Consider the following 17,691-nt stretch of genomic DNA (forward strand, 5'->3'; position numbering starts at 1 on the left):
CTGATTATTCTGTAGCTATCAGGGAATAATTATATGTTAACAAAATATGTTTTAGCTTTAAATTAAATCTTAAATCAACATTTATCAAAATTTTCAAATTCATAAAACTTGCTTCACGGTTGGTAACTTTTCTCATTCATACATTCCAGGCCCTTATTGAAACACTTGGTTGCAAAAGTGAAAAATAAGTTCATTTGAATGTTAGCAACACTTGAAGGTGACACTCTACCAGTACATAGTGAAATGGAAGGCCTAGCAAGCTTGTTAAAAATACACATTTCCATCTTCTACCCATCCACCCGTGTCAACACACATCCACACAAAGGGAGGTATTTAGAGATGATTCTCATACCACCATTTCTAGATTCCTTGTTGAGGATCACTACTGTAGAAGTAAATAAGAACTTGATTTTTATTAACCTCACTAGCAAAGTTAAAGATTCATGGGGGTAATAATGGAATTGACATTTTTCATGCTTTTAGGAAAAAATGTTCTTTAGCAGTTAATCCTACATACATTTAATGGGTTGTGATACGAAAATGTCATGTTGGTTTTTACAGGGCTTTTTGTTCCTCTTTCTTTGGGCAGAGAAGAGGTTTTGTTTTGTTTTTCACCCTTTTAAAACTATTTCCCCAAATAGAACTTTAAACTTTTCCTTTAATAAGAAAATGTGATTATTTTAAGTTAGAAGATCCAAAAAATTATCCAAGTCTTTGTTGCTGCACACGGGCTTTCTCTAGTGTGGCAAGCAGGGGCTACTTAGTTGCGGTGCGCAGGCTTCTCATTGCGGTGGCTTCTCTTGTTGCAGAGCATGGGCTCTAGGCGCACGGGCTTCAGTAGTTGTGGCACGTGGGCTTCAGTAGTTGTGGCTCACAGGCTGTAGAGCACAGGCTTAGTAGTTGTGGCGAACGGGCTTAGTTGCTCGGCGGCATGTGGGATCTTCCCGGCCCAGGGCTCGAACCCATGTCCCCTGCATTGGCAGGCAGATTCTTAACCACTGTGCCGCCAGGAAGCCCCTGGATGAAATTTTAAATGTTACCATATAAACAGAGTTTTATATGAGGCCGAGAATATGTTTTTATTCACTATTAAATAATTCTCTAACTAAAACCCATAAGAAAACTTTATTGTAATGGTGTACTCATTTTTAGAGAATTCTTGTTTCAGGTAATAATTCCAACATAAAATTGATTATTTGGATTTCGAGTGCCATATCATAACTGTAAAGTATCAATTAAAGAGCATCTTAACCAAAAAGATAGTCATAAAGATAATTTTTTATCATAACTTGCTACATAAGGCCATGTAATTAATTTTTTAAAATAAAAAGTGTGAAGATACTTTTTTCTGAGAATTTTAGTATAAATTGAATATTTTTCAAATGTTATGTATTACCTGACAAAAACAAATTGTAGTGACTGTGGGTTGAGAGACATGAAAAGACATCATCAGCATTTTTAAGAATCCTAAGATGTAATACATTATCTTTACTTCATGCACTAGTGACCAGTTGCAGATTATAATGCCAGAGTTATATAGCATTTAAACAAGTTTTCATTTTACATTCCAAACAGCTGCAGAATCAAGTCTTTGAGATACAATAATTTTTTAAGTTATTGTCTTTAATTCTTCTCTATATAGTTGTTTGATCTTGTCTCTAGAGCAGTTTTTTAAAATAAGCAGCTACTTCAGTTACTGTAGCATAAAGCACCCAGTGATTGCTTGTGCCACCTAAATGTGATTGGGTTCAACTTGCATAGTGTTTTTTATCTGGTTAATTGTAAATATATTTCCTTTTTTTCCTAAAGTGCTTGCATGTGTGAATCCCAAAGTACTCATACTGAAACTGCCTGCAATATTAATACTAAAAGCAAATATTTCCTTATAATTTATTTTACTTTCTTTTACAGTAGTAACATAGATGGTGCAATAGAAAACATTGAAAATATGCTTACTTCAGGGAACCAAACCATGGAACTTCAGTACTTTGGCTTGGCATACTTATTCCGAAAAGTCATAGAGGAACGGTTGGAACCAGCACTTGAAAAGAGTAAGTTAGCTGTTCTAGCCAAAGAACACAGAAGCACTTTTTCTCTCTAGTGAGTCTGGACTGACTTTCTTTGGTGGATGAGTTAGTTATACCACTGTTTAAATGAAAGATTTTTCTTACCTGTCATTTTTTTCAGTAAGCATCATGGCGGAGAGATTGGCCAATCAGTTTGCAATTTACAAACCTGTCACCGATCTTTTCCTTCAGCTTGTGGATGCAGGCAAGGTGGATGATGCCAGAGCTCTCCTACAGGTAATGACCCACCACACATGGAGCAGTGGGGTTTGTGGCTTGTGAGAAGTCAGTTAAGAAATTACTAGACTTAGGTGTGTGGTAGAATACCGGAAATGAAGTGTGGTGCTGCCTGCACATTTAAATTTGAACGTGAATCAAGGTTACATGACAGGGACTGTATTGTAAGTTACAGGTTGCTGGTTTTAAAGATGCCAAATCAGACTAGAAATGTCTTTAGATTTAAGTGGGGGTGGGGGAAGACATGTTTTGCCAAAATGATTTAAAGACAAATGTTTCTGTGCAGATAGGTAATGCAAAACAATTCCTTTAATTTCCTAGTTTAATTTCTCTAACGCTGCTCTATAAATACTGTGCATCACCATGGCAACACAGTTTGCAAACAAAAAGTAGGAAATGTTTGCTTTTCAAGTACAGCTTCTCTTGAATACTCAAACATTCTCAGTGCCTTATTCAAGATTTATTAAGAATTTGCTTTCTATTCACTTGTGTGTCACAGACACATTAAATGACAAATGCAGGTCTCTGTGGCCTGCACTCTCTGTTAAATTAGCAATCTTCAGGGAAGGAGACAACTGCATTCATGCCATTTTAACAGCACTAAATATAAAGCAGCACGCCACCAGTGGGTGATCGTAGCTGCCACTGTTAATGTACACAAACAGGCACCGCCGGGGAGCCCCTTCCCAGCAGGTGGCAGTCAAACAGTCACCGTGATCCCGCCAACGGCTGTGTTTGTATAGACTCCCTGTGTCAAATTGAGGCCTGGGACCAATTTCTGGTAGTAAATAGTATTATATTCACTTAACGTTTTTGCAAGCTGCAGCACCTCTTAAGTAGTAGATAGGGAAGGTAAAACTGTACTCATTTGCTGGAACTCTGCTTTTGATCCTTAAAGTTCATCTAGTTTGACAGTAGAATCCAAGTCATTTTTAAAAGGAATTCCTGAGAAATTTCTCTGCGTTAACATTTTTGTAAAACGTGTAAATTGGCACTGCCTCTAAGGCTTTTTTACTTTTGTTCCTGGAGAGAGAGAAATGCTAGTTAGTTGAGAATTTTCTTGATTGGTTTGGTATGTTTACCTTTTTTTTTCCTTAAAAAAAATTTTTGTTTTAAACAGAAAAGGCAATTTATGATAGGGATTTCAGGAATCTTTTCATTGTTTTGTTGCCTTTAGTATTACAAGTTTTATCTTGAAAAGAATAAATTCTAATGCTTTATGTTTGTGTGTACATACCTAAGTGTACCCACTCAGGGTATATGCATGTCTAGCTGGACGTGTGATAGTATTCATTCAGCTTTAACACATCATTGTGATAGCTCCTTAGGAAGTCACACTTGATATTTCATTTACCAGCTTGTTGATCAAGGCTCTTCCTAGCGAGCAGTCCAGAGTGGGAGACAGTGGGGATGTGGCAGCCGCCTTCAAAGCTGCATGTACCCACAGTGGCCTGTCTAGGGCTCTTGGCAACAGCCGAGCGTTGCTGCAACAGCTGTCTTTTCATTTTTATCCCTTCAGTAGACTGAGGTTTCAGATGATAAACCCTTTACCCATTCTTTACCTGCTTGTCAAACAGTAAAAGATTATTCTTGCTGTAGTGAAGAATACTTTATTCACAGATGTCGAAAGCATCAGTTTATAGTGTAAATGTTCTGTGTGTCCCCAAAAGTTCTTTTTATACTAGTCATTTTAGTATTGACAGTGTTTTAAAGCTTTGAAAGAGCAATGTGCTTTTAGAAACTTAAGAGAATGACATCTGTGATGAGTGTAAACTAAAATAATGTCTTGCCATATTTGATTTTACTATAGCATCTAAGATGGGATAGACACTTGATTTATCTGGTCTGTCATATAAACTTTTTTTTTTTTTTTTTGAGTTTAACTTTTGTCTCTTTCTCAAGCACTGGCTGTCTATCGCAATGAAAGCCTTTTATAAAATAGAGAGATTGAAATCAGTCCTTTTGTATGCGTAAGTGTAGGTAATTATACTTTAAAGAGAACTTGCTTTGTACATTTTAATTTTTATAAAGAAACGAGCAGTTATCTCCCTGACACCTTATTAAATGTATAATTAACCTTATGATCCCTAGCTCACTTGTGAATGCTTGGCAGTATAATTGGAGGGGAATAGTGTTTCTTTTTTCCCTCTTTCTTTGCAGTCCTAAACCTCATTCTGTGGTTGTGGAAGCGTTGGTTGAATTTTTCCCTTTGCTTTTTAAACAGACCTTATACTTGCAGCGCCAAGGACAACATGCATGAAAGCCTGGCCTAGCTTGCACTTGGTTTTCTTTTTTCTTGCCTTAAAAAACATTGGTCGACTGTTAGACCTTCCTGTTGGTAATGATACATTACTGTATTATTGTGAACTTTCTTAACTGGAAATATTCACCTTGGTCTGCTTGTTTATCAAAAACCTTCACTTACCAAATAATGTTTCAATTTTTAGAGATGTGGTGCAATTGCTGAACAAACCCCAATTTTCTTGGTGTACTGTATTAGGAATTCTCGGAGATCGGGAAAGGTACGGTGCTATTGTACTTGCTGACAAATCAATAATGCTATGAGCTAGTCTTGTTCAGAGGTATTGAATATCATGTAAGAGCTTGTCAGTTCAGGATGTTTTCTAAAAATACTATAGAGATTGAACACTTGCTGGCCTGTACTTGTTTACTTCTTTAGATGTTGATGCAGAGTCAGTTCTGGCTCCTTGGTTGTATTGGAAATGCAGAACAAGTTCATACAGTGAATTCTCTATCCTTGTAGTTATGCATTGAGCCCCAAGAAAGGGCCCTTAGAAATGTAAGAAACAAATCCCGTTGCTTGGGTCACTGGGTAAGTTTCACAGTGCAGAAGCACTGCTGAGGGAGACACCTACTGCAGAGTGTCTCCTGTCAGGTGGCTCAGGTAGAAACCATGAGGTAGATGAACCCGTTAGCTTTAAAACTGGTATGTGCCACGGATTCACGTTCTCAGTTTGTACAGTTACCTTATTTACACTAAAAGGTATGTGTGTATGTGTGAAACAGAACCAAGTCTTATTTTTGATGTTTAAAAAAAAAAGAATAAAAGCATATTTCAAAATTTTTTTTTTTTTAGATTTGATTTTTCATGGTGAGTGGGCACCAGAAACCCTGTTCTTAGTTTATTTGGGCATATTATGAAGTTTTAAACTGAGCACCAATTGTAATGTTTGTTTTATGTGAAACATTTAGGTTGTTTACAACTCTGGGAGGTCTAGTTTTCCTTAATTTTCACATACTTCCCCCATACATACACACACTTTAAAAAATAATTTACCTAATTGCACTTTTTATCTCTGACTCATGTATTTATTTACAACAAACATCATTTAGAAAATATTTAGTTGTCCTTTTTTTTCCTTTCAAAGAGACTGTATAAAATGGTGTAGTATTTGCAGATAACCTACCACACATCACCTGTATACTTCAAATAATCTCTAGATTACTTATAATACCCAATACAATGTGAATGCTATGTAAGTATTTGCTGGTACACAGCAAATTCAATGTTTACTTTTTTGGGCTTTCTGGATTTTTTTCTTTTTTTTGGTCCGTGGTTGGTTGAATCTACAGATTCAGAACCCACTGGATACAGGGGGCCGAGTGTACTAAGATATACAAAAGGGAAAATAGTCCATTAAATTGAATAGGCAGTTCTGTTGCTGTTGTCAGGTTTTTTTGGTATAATGTCCATATATCAGTGTTTTATTTCACTGTTCTTTTGAGTCATGGTAATGTTACCTATATTTAATTTTCTAGGCACCAACTCTGAAGTCTTTGTTAGAATTGATTCCTGAATTAACTGAAAAGGAAGAAGCATACACTTCCATCATGAAAAGCTATGGTAATAAGTTTAATCTGACTTCATTATTTAAGTGATTTAAATATTTGTAGTATAGTCAACTAAGTCTTCAGCTCAAAGGCAGTAATCCTAAATATCAGATAATTGCTTATGGTACAAAATTTATTTAGCCTTAGGATATGTTTTAAAATTGTATTTAAGAAAAATATGAAATTATTCATGTAGTGTTAACGTAAAGTATCTCTGAGCATCTTTTGAGGGGCCCTGATTTGTTGAGTAAGATCCCAGGTTCCTGGAAGGACTTAGAAGTCCACTTGGCTGTACACATTGGGAACCAATCCAGTCTCTCTAAGATGTTACGGAAAAACCTGAATGAACTTTTTGGCCAACCTAATACAATGTAAAATGGGTACATATTTGAGACTGCCACTTGACTTGCCTGTTTACTCCTTCAGTGGTCTACCTACTCCTTTGAAATAACAATCACCTTAATTGAAAAGTGAGCCCCAAGGTTTTACCTGCAGTCACAACTGAAATTCTAGTCTTTTAAGCAGTTTCCTCCCTGATCGCCAGGCAATCACACATGAAAGGGAACCAGTCTAAAGTTTCCTCAGTAATCAAGATAAATGTTAGCATTTGTAAATTATGATCACCTGTCCATCTGACACCCACTGATTTGCTCACTTTTTAATGGGTAAGTAAAGAGTTGCTTTGTCGATTTTATTGTTGGCAGGACACCAGACTGAGCAATCAGAATTCTCCATTTTTCTACCCTTATGAGTGGAACATGATATATTTCAAAATAGTGCTATAATCATAAAGTTTCGTTTGAGGAATTGGCAGACATTGAGTAATAACTAAGATGAAGTAGTGTAAAACAGCATAAAATTACTATTAAATTGTGTAATCCCACTTGGGAATTGGGAGGGAGAAGAGCAGGGAGATCAGGAAGTTTTAGTAAAAGGGAAGATATTAAAATTTTTGCAAATCAGCCACAAGTAGAAAGCCAGCTGAAGTTAGCTCCTATGCTACTTCATCATCCAGTTAAGTGAAGTATTAGTGTAACTTGTATAGATGTATGTAGATTTTTTAATGTATATTAATAATGTATATAAAATTTTTTTTGGTCATTGCAGCTAACTGTATTCCTCATTTGCTTATTTTAGGATAGGAGAGTATATTGAAAGTCTTTTTTTTTTTTAACATCTTTATTGGAGTATAACTGCTTTACAATGGTGTGTTACTTTCTGCTTTATAACAAAGTGAATCAGTTATACATATACATATGTTCCCATATCTCTTCCCTCTTGCGTGTCCCTCCCTCCCACCCTCCCTTATTGAAAGTCTTTTGGTGGTGTTTAGCTGCTGATCTTGATGTTGATGTAGATACAGACTTCCACATAATTTATTTTACACACTCCTCACCACAGAAGTCCCTGGATTAGCTTAATTTCAAAGTGTGGTTTTAAGCAGAAGATTGAATGATGTATGCTTACTTTATGATTGAAGACTTCAGTTTGTGGTCACTTTAACTAGCATGGGTCTTTAAAATAGCTATTTGTCATTTTCCTTCTCTTTCATAGCGGGTGATGCTGAATGAGAGGTGTGGGGAAGGAAGGGCGGAGCTTGTAGATTATGAATGCTGAAGGTAGTTAAGTATTCCTTTGCTTTGGGATAAAGGGATCCAGGAGTCCCTGAATGGCTAAGTGTTTTGGGAAAAGAAGAAGATAAATTGGCTTTATCTGTGATTAATATCTTTTTCTCTAGTCTTGGACAGTGATGTTGCATCTGCTAAAGCACTATATGAAAATTTGACTGCGAAGGATGTAAAATTGAATGATCTGTTTCTAAAGCGTTATGCAGTTTTGCTGAAGAATGCTGGAGAGTCTGTCCCTTTCACTGAACCCCCTGTGAGTATTTCTTAATTAAGAGGGAAAAAAAATACCTCTAAAGATTTGTGTGTGCTTCATAATAATGTGTAAAGAATAAGTTGAATACTTAATTACATGAGGATTAGATCTCTGTGAAGGATCCTCCAGAGAGGGCTTTGGGAACTGAACAGTCATGCCATGGGTTTGGCTGCAGGAGAACATAGCCCTCTGGGGCTGAGGTTTAAAATACAAGGTCAGTCTGAGACCTTCAACTGTAGGTATGAATTTATCAAATGTCCTTGGGGCAGTTCCCTCTTCATTTCAACTTGAAATAGGGTTTAATGGCCTGTATTTCAATAGCTAAGCATATTATGTCACTGTTAATTACTTGTTCATTTCCATTTTAAGTAAGTTGGGTTTTCTCTCTTTATCTAGGATTTTTTTAAATTGAAATATAATTGACAACATTATATTAGTTACAGCTATACAACATAATAACTCAATATTTGTATATATAGCAGAATGATCACCACAATAAGCCCAGTTAACATCTGCCACCATACATAGTCACAAAAGAAAAATTTTTTTCTTGTGATGAAAACTTTCAAGATCTGCTCTCCCAGCTGTTTTCAAATATGCAATCCAGTATTAACCATAGTCACTGTGCTGTACATTGTATCCCCTTGAGTTACCCATTGTATAACTGGAAATTTGTGCTGTTTGAACCTCTTTACCCATCTTCCTCCTCCTCAAACCTGCCTCCACCAGCCTCAGGCAACCACTGATCTGTTCTCTGTATCCATGAGCTCGGTTCTGTTTGTGTTTTTTAGATTCCAGATATAAGTGAAATCATACAGTGTTTTATCTTTTTCTGTCTGACATATTTCACTTAGCATAATACCATCAAGGTCCATCCATGTTGCACATGACAAGATTTCATTCTTTTTACGGCTGGATAATATTCGTGTGTGTGTGTGTGTGTGTGTGTGTGTGTGTGTGTGTGACATTTTCTTTATCCTTCATCCATTGATGGACACTTAGATTGTTTCCATGTCTTGGCTATTGTAAATGCTGCAGTGAACCTGAGGGAGCATATATCTTTTTTGAATTAGTGTTTGCATTTTCTTTGGATGAATACCCAAAAGTGGAATTGCTAGATCATATGTTAGTTTTATTTTTAATTTTTCGAGGAACCTCCATACTGTTCTCTGTAGTGGCTGCACCATTTACATTCCCACCAACAGTGCACAAGGGCTCCTTTTTCTCCAAATCTTCGCTAACATTTATTATTCCTAGTCTTTTTGATAATAGGTATTCTAACAGGTGTGAAGTGATATCTCACTGTGTTTTTTAATTGTATTTCCCTGATTATCAGTGATGTTGAGCAACTTTTTGTGTACCAGTTGGCCATCTGTAGTTCTTCTTTGGCCACATGTCTGTTCAGTTCCCCTGTTGCTATTGAGTTATATAAATTCTTTGTATATTTTGACTATTAACCCCATATCAGCTATATATGTTTACAAATATTTTCTCCCATTCAGTAGGTTGCCTAGGAAATTTTGTTTTATTTACTTTGCTTTGTTTAATAAGAGAAATCATGAGTGCAAAATTCCTTTTTATTGTTTCATTGAACTGAAAGTCACCTAAAACATGTTTATTTCAAACCCCTCAACCTTCCATACCCAGGTGTAAATACCTGCATGCACTTGCCCATGCACACACACAGCAGAGGCTCCTGGTGCCTTAATTCTCAGTTGGGGGCCCTGAACTGGTGATTTCATGAAATAGAGAAGAGTGCTGAAGCTTGAGGAGACTGCAGCCGCTGTGGGCCCAGCAGTCTTTGCTACCAGTTTGCAGTACTTTATGTTTTTAAGTTTTGTACCATCACCTCTTGCTGGTAACTTTTTTTTTTTTTTGCGGTACGCGGGCCTCTCACTGCTGTGGCCTCTCCCGTAGCAGAGCACAGGCTCCGGACACGCAGGCCATGGCCCACGGGCCCAGCCGCTCTGCGGCATGTGGGATCCTCCCGGACTGGGGCACAAACCCGTGTCCCCTGCATCGGCAGGCGGACTCTCAACCACTGCACCACCAGGGGAGCCCCGCTGGTAACTTTTATCTGTAACTTTCCTCCCTTTTTTTTTCCTCTACAGGAAAGCTTTGAATTTTATGCAAAGCAGCTAAAAGAGTCAAAGGAAAACCCTTTGTGAAGCAAGCCGGCACTACTTTGTTTTGTGTGTATTTGTGATTCTGTGTCTAAAATGTTACTTTTTAAATGTATTTGAGAGGACAAAATAAACAAATGAAAAGTTACTTTGTTTATGTACTTTTATTTATTCGTAATCTGTGATAATATTTAACATCTTATTGACAATAACTGTGTATACTAAGGTACTAGACTTCTTTGGGTTTTGCCTACAATGTAAATCAATGGCATTTTCCTTGAGGCTCCTGGTGTAAGAAGCCATAGTTTTTCAGGGTTCTTCTCCCATTTGACTTTTCAGGTTCCCGGCTCTATTTCATTTATTATTTTCATAAAAAGATTGTTCCTTTAGTTAAGACTTGCTTGTCAATATTGTTTATCTGAAAAATTTTGGAGCTGGACAAAATGATGCTTAGTGGGCTTTCTAATGCTTAATATTCTATGAAGTAACAATTCTTTATTAGTGTAAAGCCCTGCGTACTTTTCCAGTTTTGTAAAATGTTGGCGCCAGAAGGCATCTCAGGAGTCATCAAATCCAGCACTCTTCATTTCCCAGTGAGAAGCTAAGACCCAGAGAGACTTGTTTGGTCAGGGTGCTCCCTCCATGCCTTCCCTTCTACCACGGAGGCTCCCACAAACCTCTGTTCACTGAAGTCTCCAAAACTGCATCTGAGTGTGAGTTTGATCATGAAGTAAGAGCAATGCATTTCCTTCATCTTGGTTTCAGGTCTTCATCAGCACAAGCTACACCCTACACTGGATTTGTTACTTCATACTGCCTATCAATGAATATGTGAGTAAGTATATGAAGGAGTGAAACCTCTGTTTGTATTCAGTTTTATCAAAGTTATCCTCAAATTGGCCTTCATGCCTGTTAATATCTATACTGTAAATAGTTACTATAAAAGAATTTAAGATAGATAGTCAAGACAGTTTACCATCTTAATATAATGTTAATCTATTTGGGGATTATATTATTTAAAAAGTTGAAAATGCTTTGTGTGAGAGTTATCCCCACTTTGGTGTATCCCTTGTTCATTTGAAATCGGTGATTAGCTACTGTTTTGGTTTCAGTGAGGTTACTTGGTTCCCACCATTTACGTGAAGGGAGACCTTGCCTTGGGGAGTAAGCCAGCCTCACACTGTTTATGCTGCTAACCTGTGTCTTGTGGGATCAACCATTCTGCATCTACAGCCTGCAGATGGCGTGAGAGGGAGGGTAGATGGAGGGAAGCCAAAAAATAAATGTCATCGTGGCATCAACCATGCTTCATCTCTTGTTTTGTAGAGTTAGACCTAAGGAATCGGGCTCGGCCAGTGCCGAGTCCCAGCCTAGAGGACTTAGTAAAGCTTTCCTCTGTGTACTCCTCAGGTGCAGGACCTGTACGTGTTGTTTTGACACTACTGATTTGCCATGAGCCTCACTCTATTAGGGATTCCACTGAAGCAGGTTTATATTTTGTAGTTATGCCAACCATAAGATAGTTGAGCTAAATTTTATTGATAGTCATTGAATTAGGTCTCTAAGATGAGGAACGACCTTGGGGCATAGTCTGGACCTCCCAGTTATCTTTAGGGAAGCTCAGAGTACAATCTCATTTGCATGAAGTGACTCCAAGCCAGCCTTGTATATGGACTCTGGTAAAATGTGGGTCTAGTGCAGAGGAAATAGTTATAAATCCCTCGATGAGCTTTCTACTGCTTAATAACATTTCTAGCATTCTGAACAGCAGGCTGGACCATTCAATATATTACATACATTAAAGAACTATCAAGTCATGCATCTGTAGCACTGTATTGGCTTCCTGTTTTGAATGTAAATATTTAACATGTAATCATTGTATATTCTAGGTGAGCTTATGAATGCTTTCTAAATATCTAATAGCAAAATTGAAATAAATAGAAATATAAACACAATTATAGCAGCACTCAATGGTACCTTTTAGATTCAAATTATAAGCAAACAGCTAATTCTAAAAAGTAAATGTCATAAACTTTGGGAAAGTATAGTGTTTTATATGTAATTGTATGTTCGTGTATTTAAACCTAATATAATTTTAATGTGAAATGCTTTGAATAAATTGTATTCCAGCAACCTGTGGGCTTCTTCATTTTTATCTTATTATGTTTTTATATAACCACTTTAAGCCATTTCAAGGACTTGAGTCTTAAAATTTTTAATTAAAAATTGTGTGGTGGCCTCTGTTGTGGCCGGAATTTCCTTGTTTTAAATGGTGTACAGGTTGTGAGTGGGGAACCAGGGAAGTCACTGCTTATCTGCTTTAAGGACAAACAGATAATTCAGTCTGAGATCTCTGAGGTACAAAGTTGGCAAGAATTAGAGTTGGGTGTGTGGTGAATGACACTTACAACAGAGGGGGTTTTATCTTGCTCTAAGTGTCAGACAGAGGGAGCATTTTACAGCTGCACGGATGACTGGGCTCCACTCCACCAGGGCTGTCTTCAGCACACTCCCCTCTTCCTCCTGTTCCTCACTTGTGAATGCTCACTGAGGCCGCTTCAGTGTCCCCTCTCCCACCAGGAATATTAATTCTCTCTCCAGGGCCCCCCTGAAGCCACTTGAAAACGCAGCAGGTACCGACCACACAGGTTGTAAACTCACTGAGGATCAGTTCTTTGTCTCCTGTCTGTGTGTCCCCAGCTTAGCACATTCATGAGTTATCAGTGGTCAGTTCTGTGGGTTCTACCGTGTGTCAGGTGCCCCTCTTGCCTGATGTTCACAGTGAGGAAACTTAGGGAAGTTAATTTGCACAGAATCACAGCGATAATATCACATGGCCAGGACTTTGAGAGTCATGTACTTACTCTGAGGTTACAAAAAACCCGATGGAATCCAGCCTAAACTCAGTTAAAAATCCAGTTAATCAAATTGGAATCTCTAAACTATAGGAATATTTTTTAAAAACCTTTCACATTAATACAAGTGTTTGCAGTCTCTGGACAGCTAGCACTGTATTTTCTACCAGTTAATCAAAATACCCAGTGCCTGGCATAATCACTGAGTTTTCAAGTTCCAATAAATTATTAAGCGAGCTTTATATTGCAAATTGTGCTTCCTGGTACAATTTATTTCTCCAGTCTGTCTGCAGTGTGTGTGCTGTGCACATTTTTCCTCATGTCTTCGAGCAAACAATATTTAGTATTTGCCTTTTTGAAAAACCAATATTTGTAGAGTTTCTGTAAGTGAAAGCAACATTCCTGAAGTATGGTCGAAATAGTAGCTGTAGGGGGTACAAAATCATGGTAACTTATCGCTTTGCTGTTGGACATCATGAGCTTGAGTTTCCAACAGAAACGTATCCTTTCAGGCTTGTGGACTCTACAAAGCCCACGTTATGCAGCCTTGGTACAAATAAGATAGCTGCATTAGCAAATTCAAAATAGGCACTTTTTTTTTTTTTTGCATGAAATAAACATCATCAGGTCCAGGTAGAGCAAAAAACACTTAACCAACTTAAGATCTGCCACCTCTGCACATTCATTTGGACAACGGTTGGCTCTTGGGATCCATGTTTCAAGAGTTCACTAGAGAATAGATCTCACCAACCCTGCCCCCTGTGTGCACTTGCTGAGATTCTCTTAATTATTTACTTCTTTTTGTAGTTTCCTCCCCCAAGAACTTGAGCTCTCCCAGTGCTCTGCAGCCCCACCAGTTAGAACAGCCTGGCACTGGTAGGTGCCCAATAAGCATCACTGATTGAATCAGTGGGCACATCACCTGTCCCCCTTTCCAAGGCATGTTGTTTCTGAGACGTATGGTTTGTGTGCATTGGGGGGTTTCTTCCTCACACAAATTATAGGAGATAGAGGTGCCACTTTTTACCTCAGATCTAGGATACTGGGGTTGAGAGTTGAGAAGTCTTTCAAACCCTGTGTGCCCACATGTTAGCATTTCTGGATTTGCTGCCAGGAGGAAGAGGGCTCTCAAATGTGGGATGAAATCAGACAACTCAAGCTGAGTACAAGTACAGTGCAAGAGTGGAATCAACAAAAACAAAGCTTTGTTTTTAACATGGGGCCATAGAGCTTTTTAGAGTTTGGGGGAAAAAGGAACACCTCCAATTTCACGAAAAGACAAGACCACCACACGAACGGTAACTGTGAGGACTATTACATGAAAAGCTGCGAAGTGTTATCCATCCTTTGAATTGGTGTATTAAAATCTTAACCCACCGCTTAAAACATCATTGTTTTAACTGTTAAGCTGCTAACACCACATGCATGGCTGTTCCCGGGCCGCCACCAGAAAATGGGCTGTGCTCCATCTGCCTACCTCCACCCAGGCTGTCTCAGGCAGACCATGGAATAAAGACAGGATATTGCTCTATCGCCTGGCCACTTTAGAAGAACCAATCATTTTATCAAAAACAAATGACAGATGAGATTTGAATTACCTAGTTTAGACTATTTGCAAATAAGGATGCCTTCTTTCAGGCACGAGCATGGGATGTATTTTCCAAATAAGCACAGATCCACCAGTAAGATGCTTCCTCACTCCTGCATCCTAGCATCCCATTCCCTCGCTCTCTTCCTCGGAGTCTGCTCGGTGCTCCAGATCCATGACTGGACCCAAAGGAGAGTGGCTCAGGGCAGCTGTGCTAAACTCTGCCAAGTGACTAATGTGCATCTCAGTAGAAACCCCTATAGCCCCAGGTCTGTAGTTAACACTTGGATTGGTGTAGCTTTAAATAGCACTGCTGCTAGCTGTTTCATCTGGGATCAAAACAAGAGAGTGGAAGAAAAGAAGAAAACAAATGCAAGATCTACTTCTGTGAGCCTGACCAGGGAGATCAGCTTGACCAAGGGCATGATTGTGTCTTAAATAATCTTTATAGGAACGGAAGCCGTTTAAAAAAATCACCTCAGGAAATATTTGAGTTAATATAGGTAATTATTTTCTGCTTAATTAAAATTTCCCCGTCAGCACAACTTGCAATTGGAGGGCTTAAAATGCCAATTTCAAAACCTTTACCTGTTGACCAAGGGCCTGCAAACTACAGCCTCGGGCCAAGTCTAGCATGCTCCCTGTTTTCATAAATAATGTTTCACTGGGACACAGCCACCCCACCCATACTTCAGAGTTGTGTGTGGCGCCTTCACACTACGACAGGCAACTTGGGTATTTGCGACAGACTATATGGCCTGCAAAGGAAATATTTACTGTCTCACCCTTAATGGGAAAAACTTGCAACTCCTGCTTTTTTTTTTTAAATTGAAATATAGTTGATTTACAATATTGTGTTAGTTTTTGGTGTACAGCAAAGTGATTCATTTATATATTTTAAGGTTATTTTCCATCATAGGTTATTACAAGATATTGCATATAGTTTTCTGTGCTATATTAGTAAATCCTTGTTGCTTATCTATTTTATGTGTAGTAGTTTGTATCTGCTAATCCCGTACTCCTCATTTATACCCCCTCCCCTTCCCCTTTGGTAACCGTTAAGTTTTTCTATGTCTATGAGTCTTTCTGTTTTGTATATAGGTTCATTTGTATTATTTTTTAGATTCCACATGTAAGTGATATCATGTAATGTTTGTCTGTCTGACTTACTTGGCTCAGTATGATATTCTCTAGGTCCATCTGGGCTGCTGCAAATGTTACCAGAGTGGGACCCCCTGCTGAGGCCCGAGAGTGTGCTCTCGTATAACACTAGGAAGTGAATTGTCAGAGGAGACACACGGACTGACAAAGCAAAAGACTTTATTGAGAAGGGCCGCCTGGGTGAAGAACAGCAGGGTAAGGAAACCCAGGAGAACTGCTCTGCCATGTGACTTGCAGTCTCAGGTTTTATGGTAATGGGGTTAGTTTCTGGGTTGTTTCTAGCCAATCATCTTCCTCGTGCCCATATGTGGTCTGGCTCAAGGTCCTTCCTGGTGGCATGTGCATCTCTCAGCCAAGATGGATTCCATTGTGAGGGTTTCTAGGAATTTGGCAGGACATATTATGGACTGGCATCTCCTCCCTCCTATTGGCCCCTCCTGAATTCTCCTGGTTAGTTTTTGGTGGCAGCACCGAGTTCTTTATCAGGACCTCCTGTTGTGAGACAACTCATAGAGCAGTTATTTTTGTGCCTGGCCAAGGTGGGTGGTTTCAGTCAACAGTTTCCTAACACAAATGGCAATATTTCATTCTTTTTTATGGCTGAGTAGTATTCTGTTGTGTATACATATACACCACATATTCTTAAACCAATCGTCTGTTGATGGGCACTTGGGTTATTTCCATGTCTTGACTATTGTAAATAGTGCTGCTATGAATGTTGGAGTGGATGTATCTTTTCAAATTAGAGTTTTTATCTTTTCTGGGTATATGCCCAGGAGTGGGATTGCTGGATCAAAATAAGCTCTATTTTTAGTTTTTTGAGAAACCTCCATACTGTTTTCCATAGTGGCTGCACCGACTTACATCCCCACCAACAGTGCAGGAGGGTTCCCTTTTCTGCACATCCACTTCAGCATTTATTATTTGTAGACTTTTTGATAATAGCCATTCTGACTGGTGTGAGGTGCTGCCTCATTGTAGTTTTGCTATGAATTTTTCTAAAAATTAGCGACGTTGAGCATATTTTCATGTGCCTGTTGACCAAGGGTCTGAAAACTACAGCCTCAGGCCAAATCCAGCATGCTCCCTGTTTTCGTAAATAATGTCCATTATTTACGAAATAAATAACTATTCTGCCCATTTTTTTGATTGGGTTTCTTGTTGTCGTTGAGTTGTATGAGCTGATTGTATATTTTGGATATTAACACATTGTCAGTTGCATCATTTGCAAATATTCTCTCCCATTCTGTAGGTTGTCTTTTCATTCTATTGATGGTTTCCTTTGTTGTGCAAAAGATTGGGTCCCATTGGTTTATTTTTCTTTTTATTTCTTTTGCCTTGAGAGACTGATCTAAGAAAATACTGCTATGATTTATGTCCAAGGATGTTTTTCCTATGTTCTCTTCACAACCCCTGTTTGTGGTAATTACACAGAAGCAGATCTCTACCCTTCTAATGCAGGGAGGGCTCACTGAACTGTGTGCACGCCTCTAGAACAGTGGTTCTTCTCCTTGGCCTCACATGCCCTGAGGAGCATTTTTTTTTAAAACAGACCAGTGGAACCAATCTCTGGGGGTGGGTCCATATTGGCATCTGTTAAAGCTCCAAGGTAGAGAACCACTGCTCTAGGGAAAAAAGAGAGGGAGGGAGGGAGAGAGGGAGAGACAAAGAAAGAAAGGAAGAAAAGACTGAATGGTTCTAACACTCATGACGTCACACGATGTACCTCAGTGGCTGTCAACCCTCACTTCACTCTGAAATCACTGGAGAGTTAAAGAAAAAACCCAGTCTTCTTCCTCCTTCTCCATTCTCCATTCAGGCCTAAAGCCACTAGCTGACCACACTGTGGTTGGGAGTGGCTGTGGGGTGTGAGTTGGGGTGGGAGAACTGTGGTGGGCCAGAGTAGGGTGAGAAGGACACCTCTGCAG

At 38.7% G+C, this 17,691-nt stretch overlaps 1 protein-coding gene across 1 annotated transcript in view; it reads left to right on the forward strand.

The window, feature by feature from the left end:
- The window catches only part of LRPPRC (leucine rich pentatricopeptide repeat containing), a 106,209-nt gene extending 93,917 nt beyond the window's left edge, over nt 1-12,292 (forward strand). The window contains exons 33-38 of the mRNA XM_030857794.2: nt 1,912-2,051; nt 2,188-2,303; nt 4,751-4,825; nt 6,084-6,168; nt 7,894-8,036; nt 10,148-12,292. Coding sequence (XP_030713654.2) covers nt 1,912-2,051; nt 2,188-2,303; nt 4,751-4,825; nt 6,084-6,168; nt 7,894-8,036; nt 10,148-10,204 — 616 coding nt within the window. The 3' untranslated portion in view covers nt 10,205-12,292. The remainder of the gene's footprint in view (nt 1-1,911; nt 2,052-2,187; nt 2,304-4,750; nt 4,826-6,083; nt 6,169-7,893; nt 8,037-10,147) is intronic.
- The last annotated feature ends 5,399 nt before the right edge of the window (nt 12,293-17,691 follow it).

Source organism: Globicephala melas, chromosome 12 (assembly GCF_963455315.2).
Source record: "Globicephala melas chromosome 12, mGloMel1.2, whole genome shotgun sequence".
Taxonomy (NCBI): Eukaryota; Metazoa; Chordata; class Mammalia; order Artiodactyla; family Delphinidae; genus Globicephala; species Globicephala melas.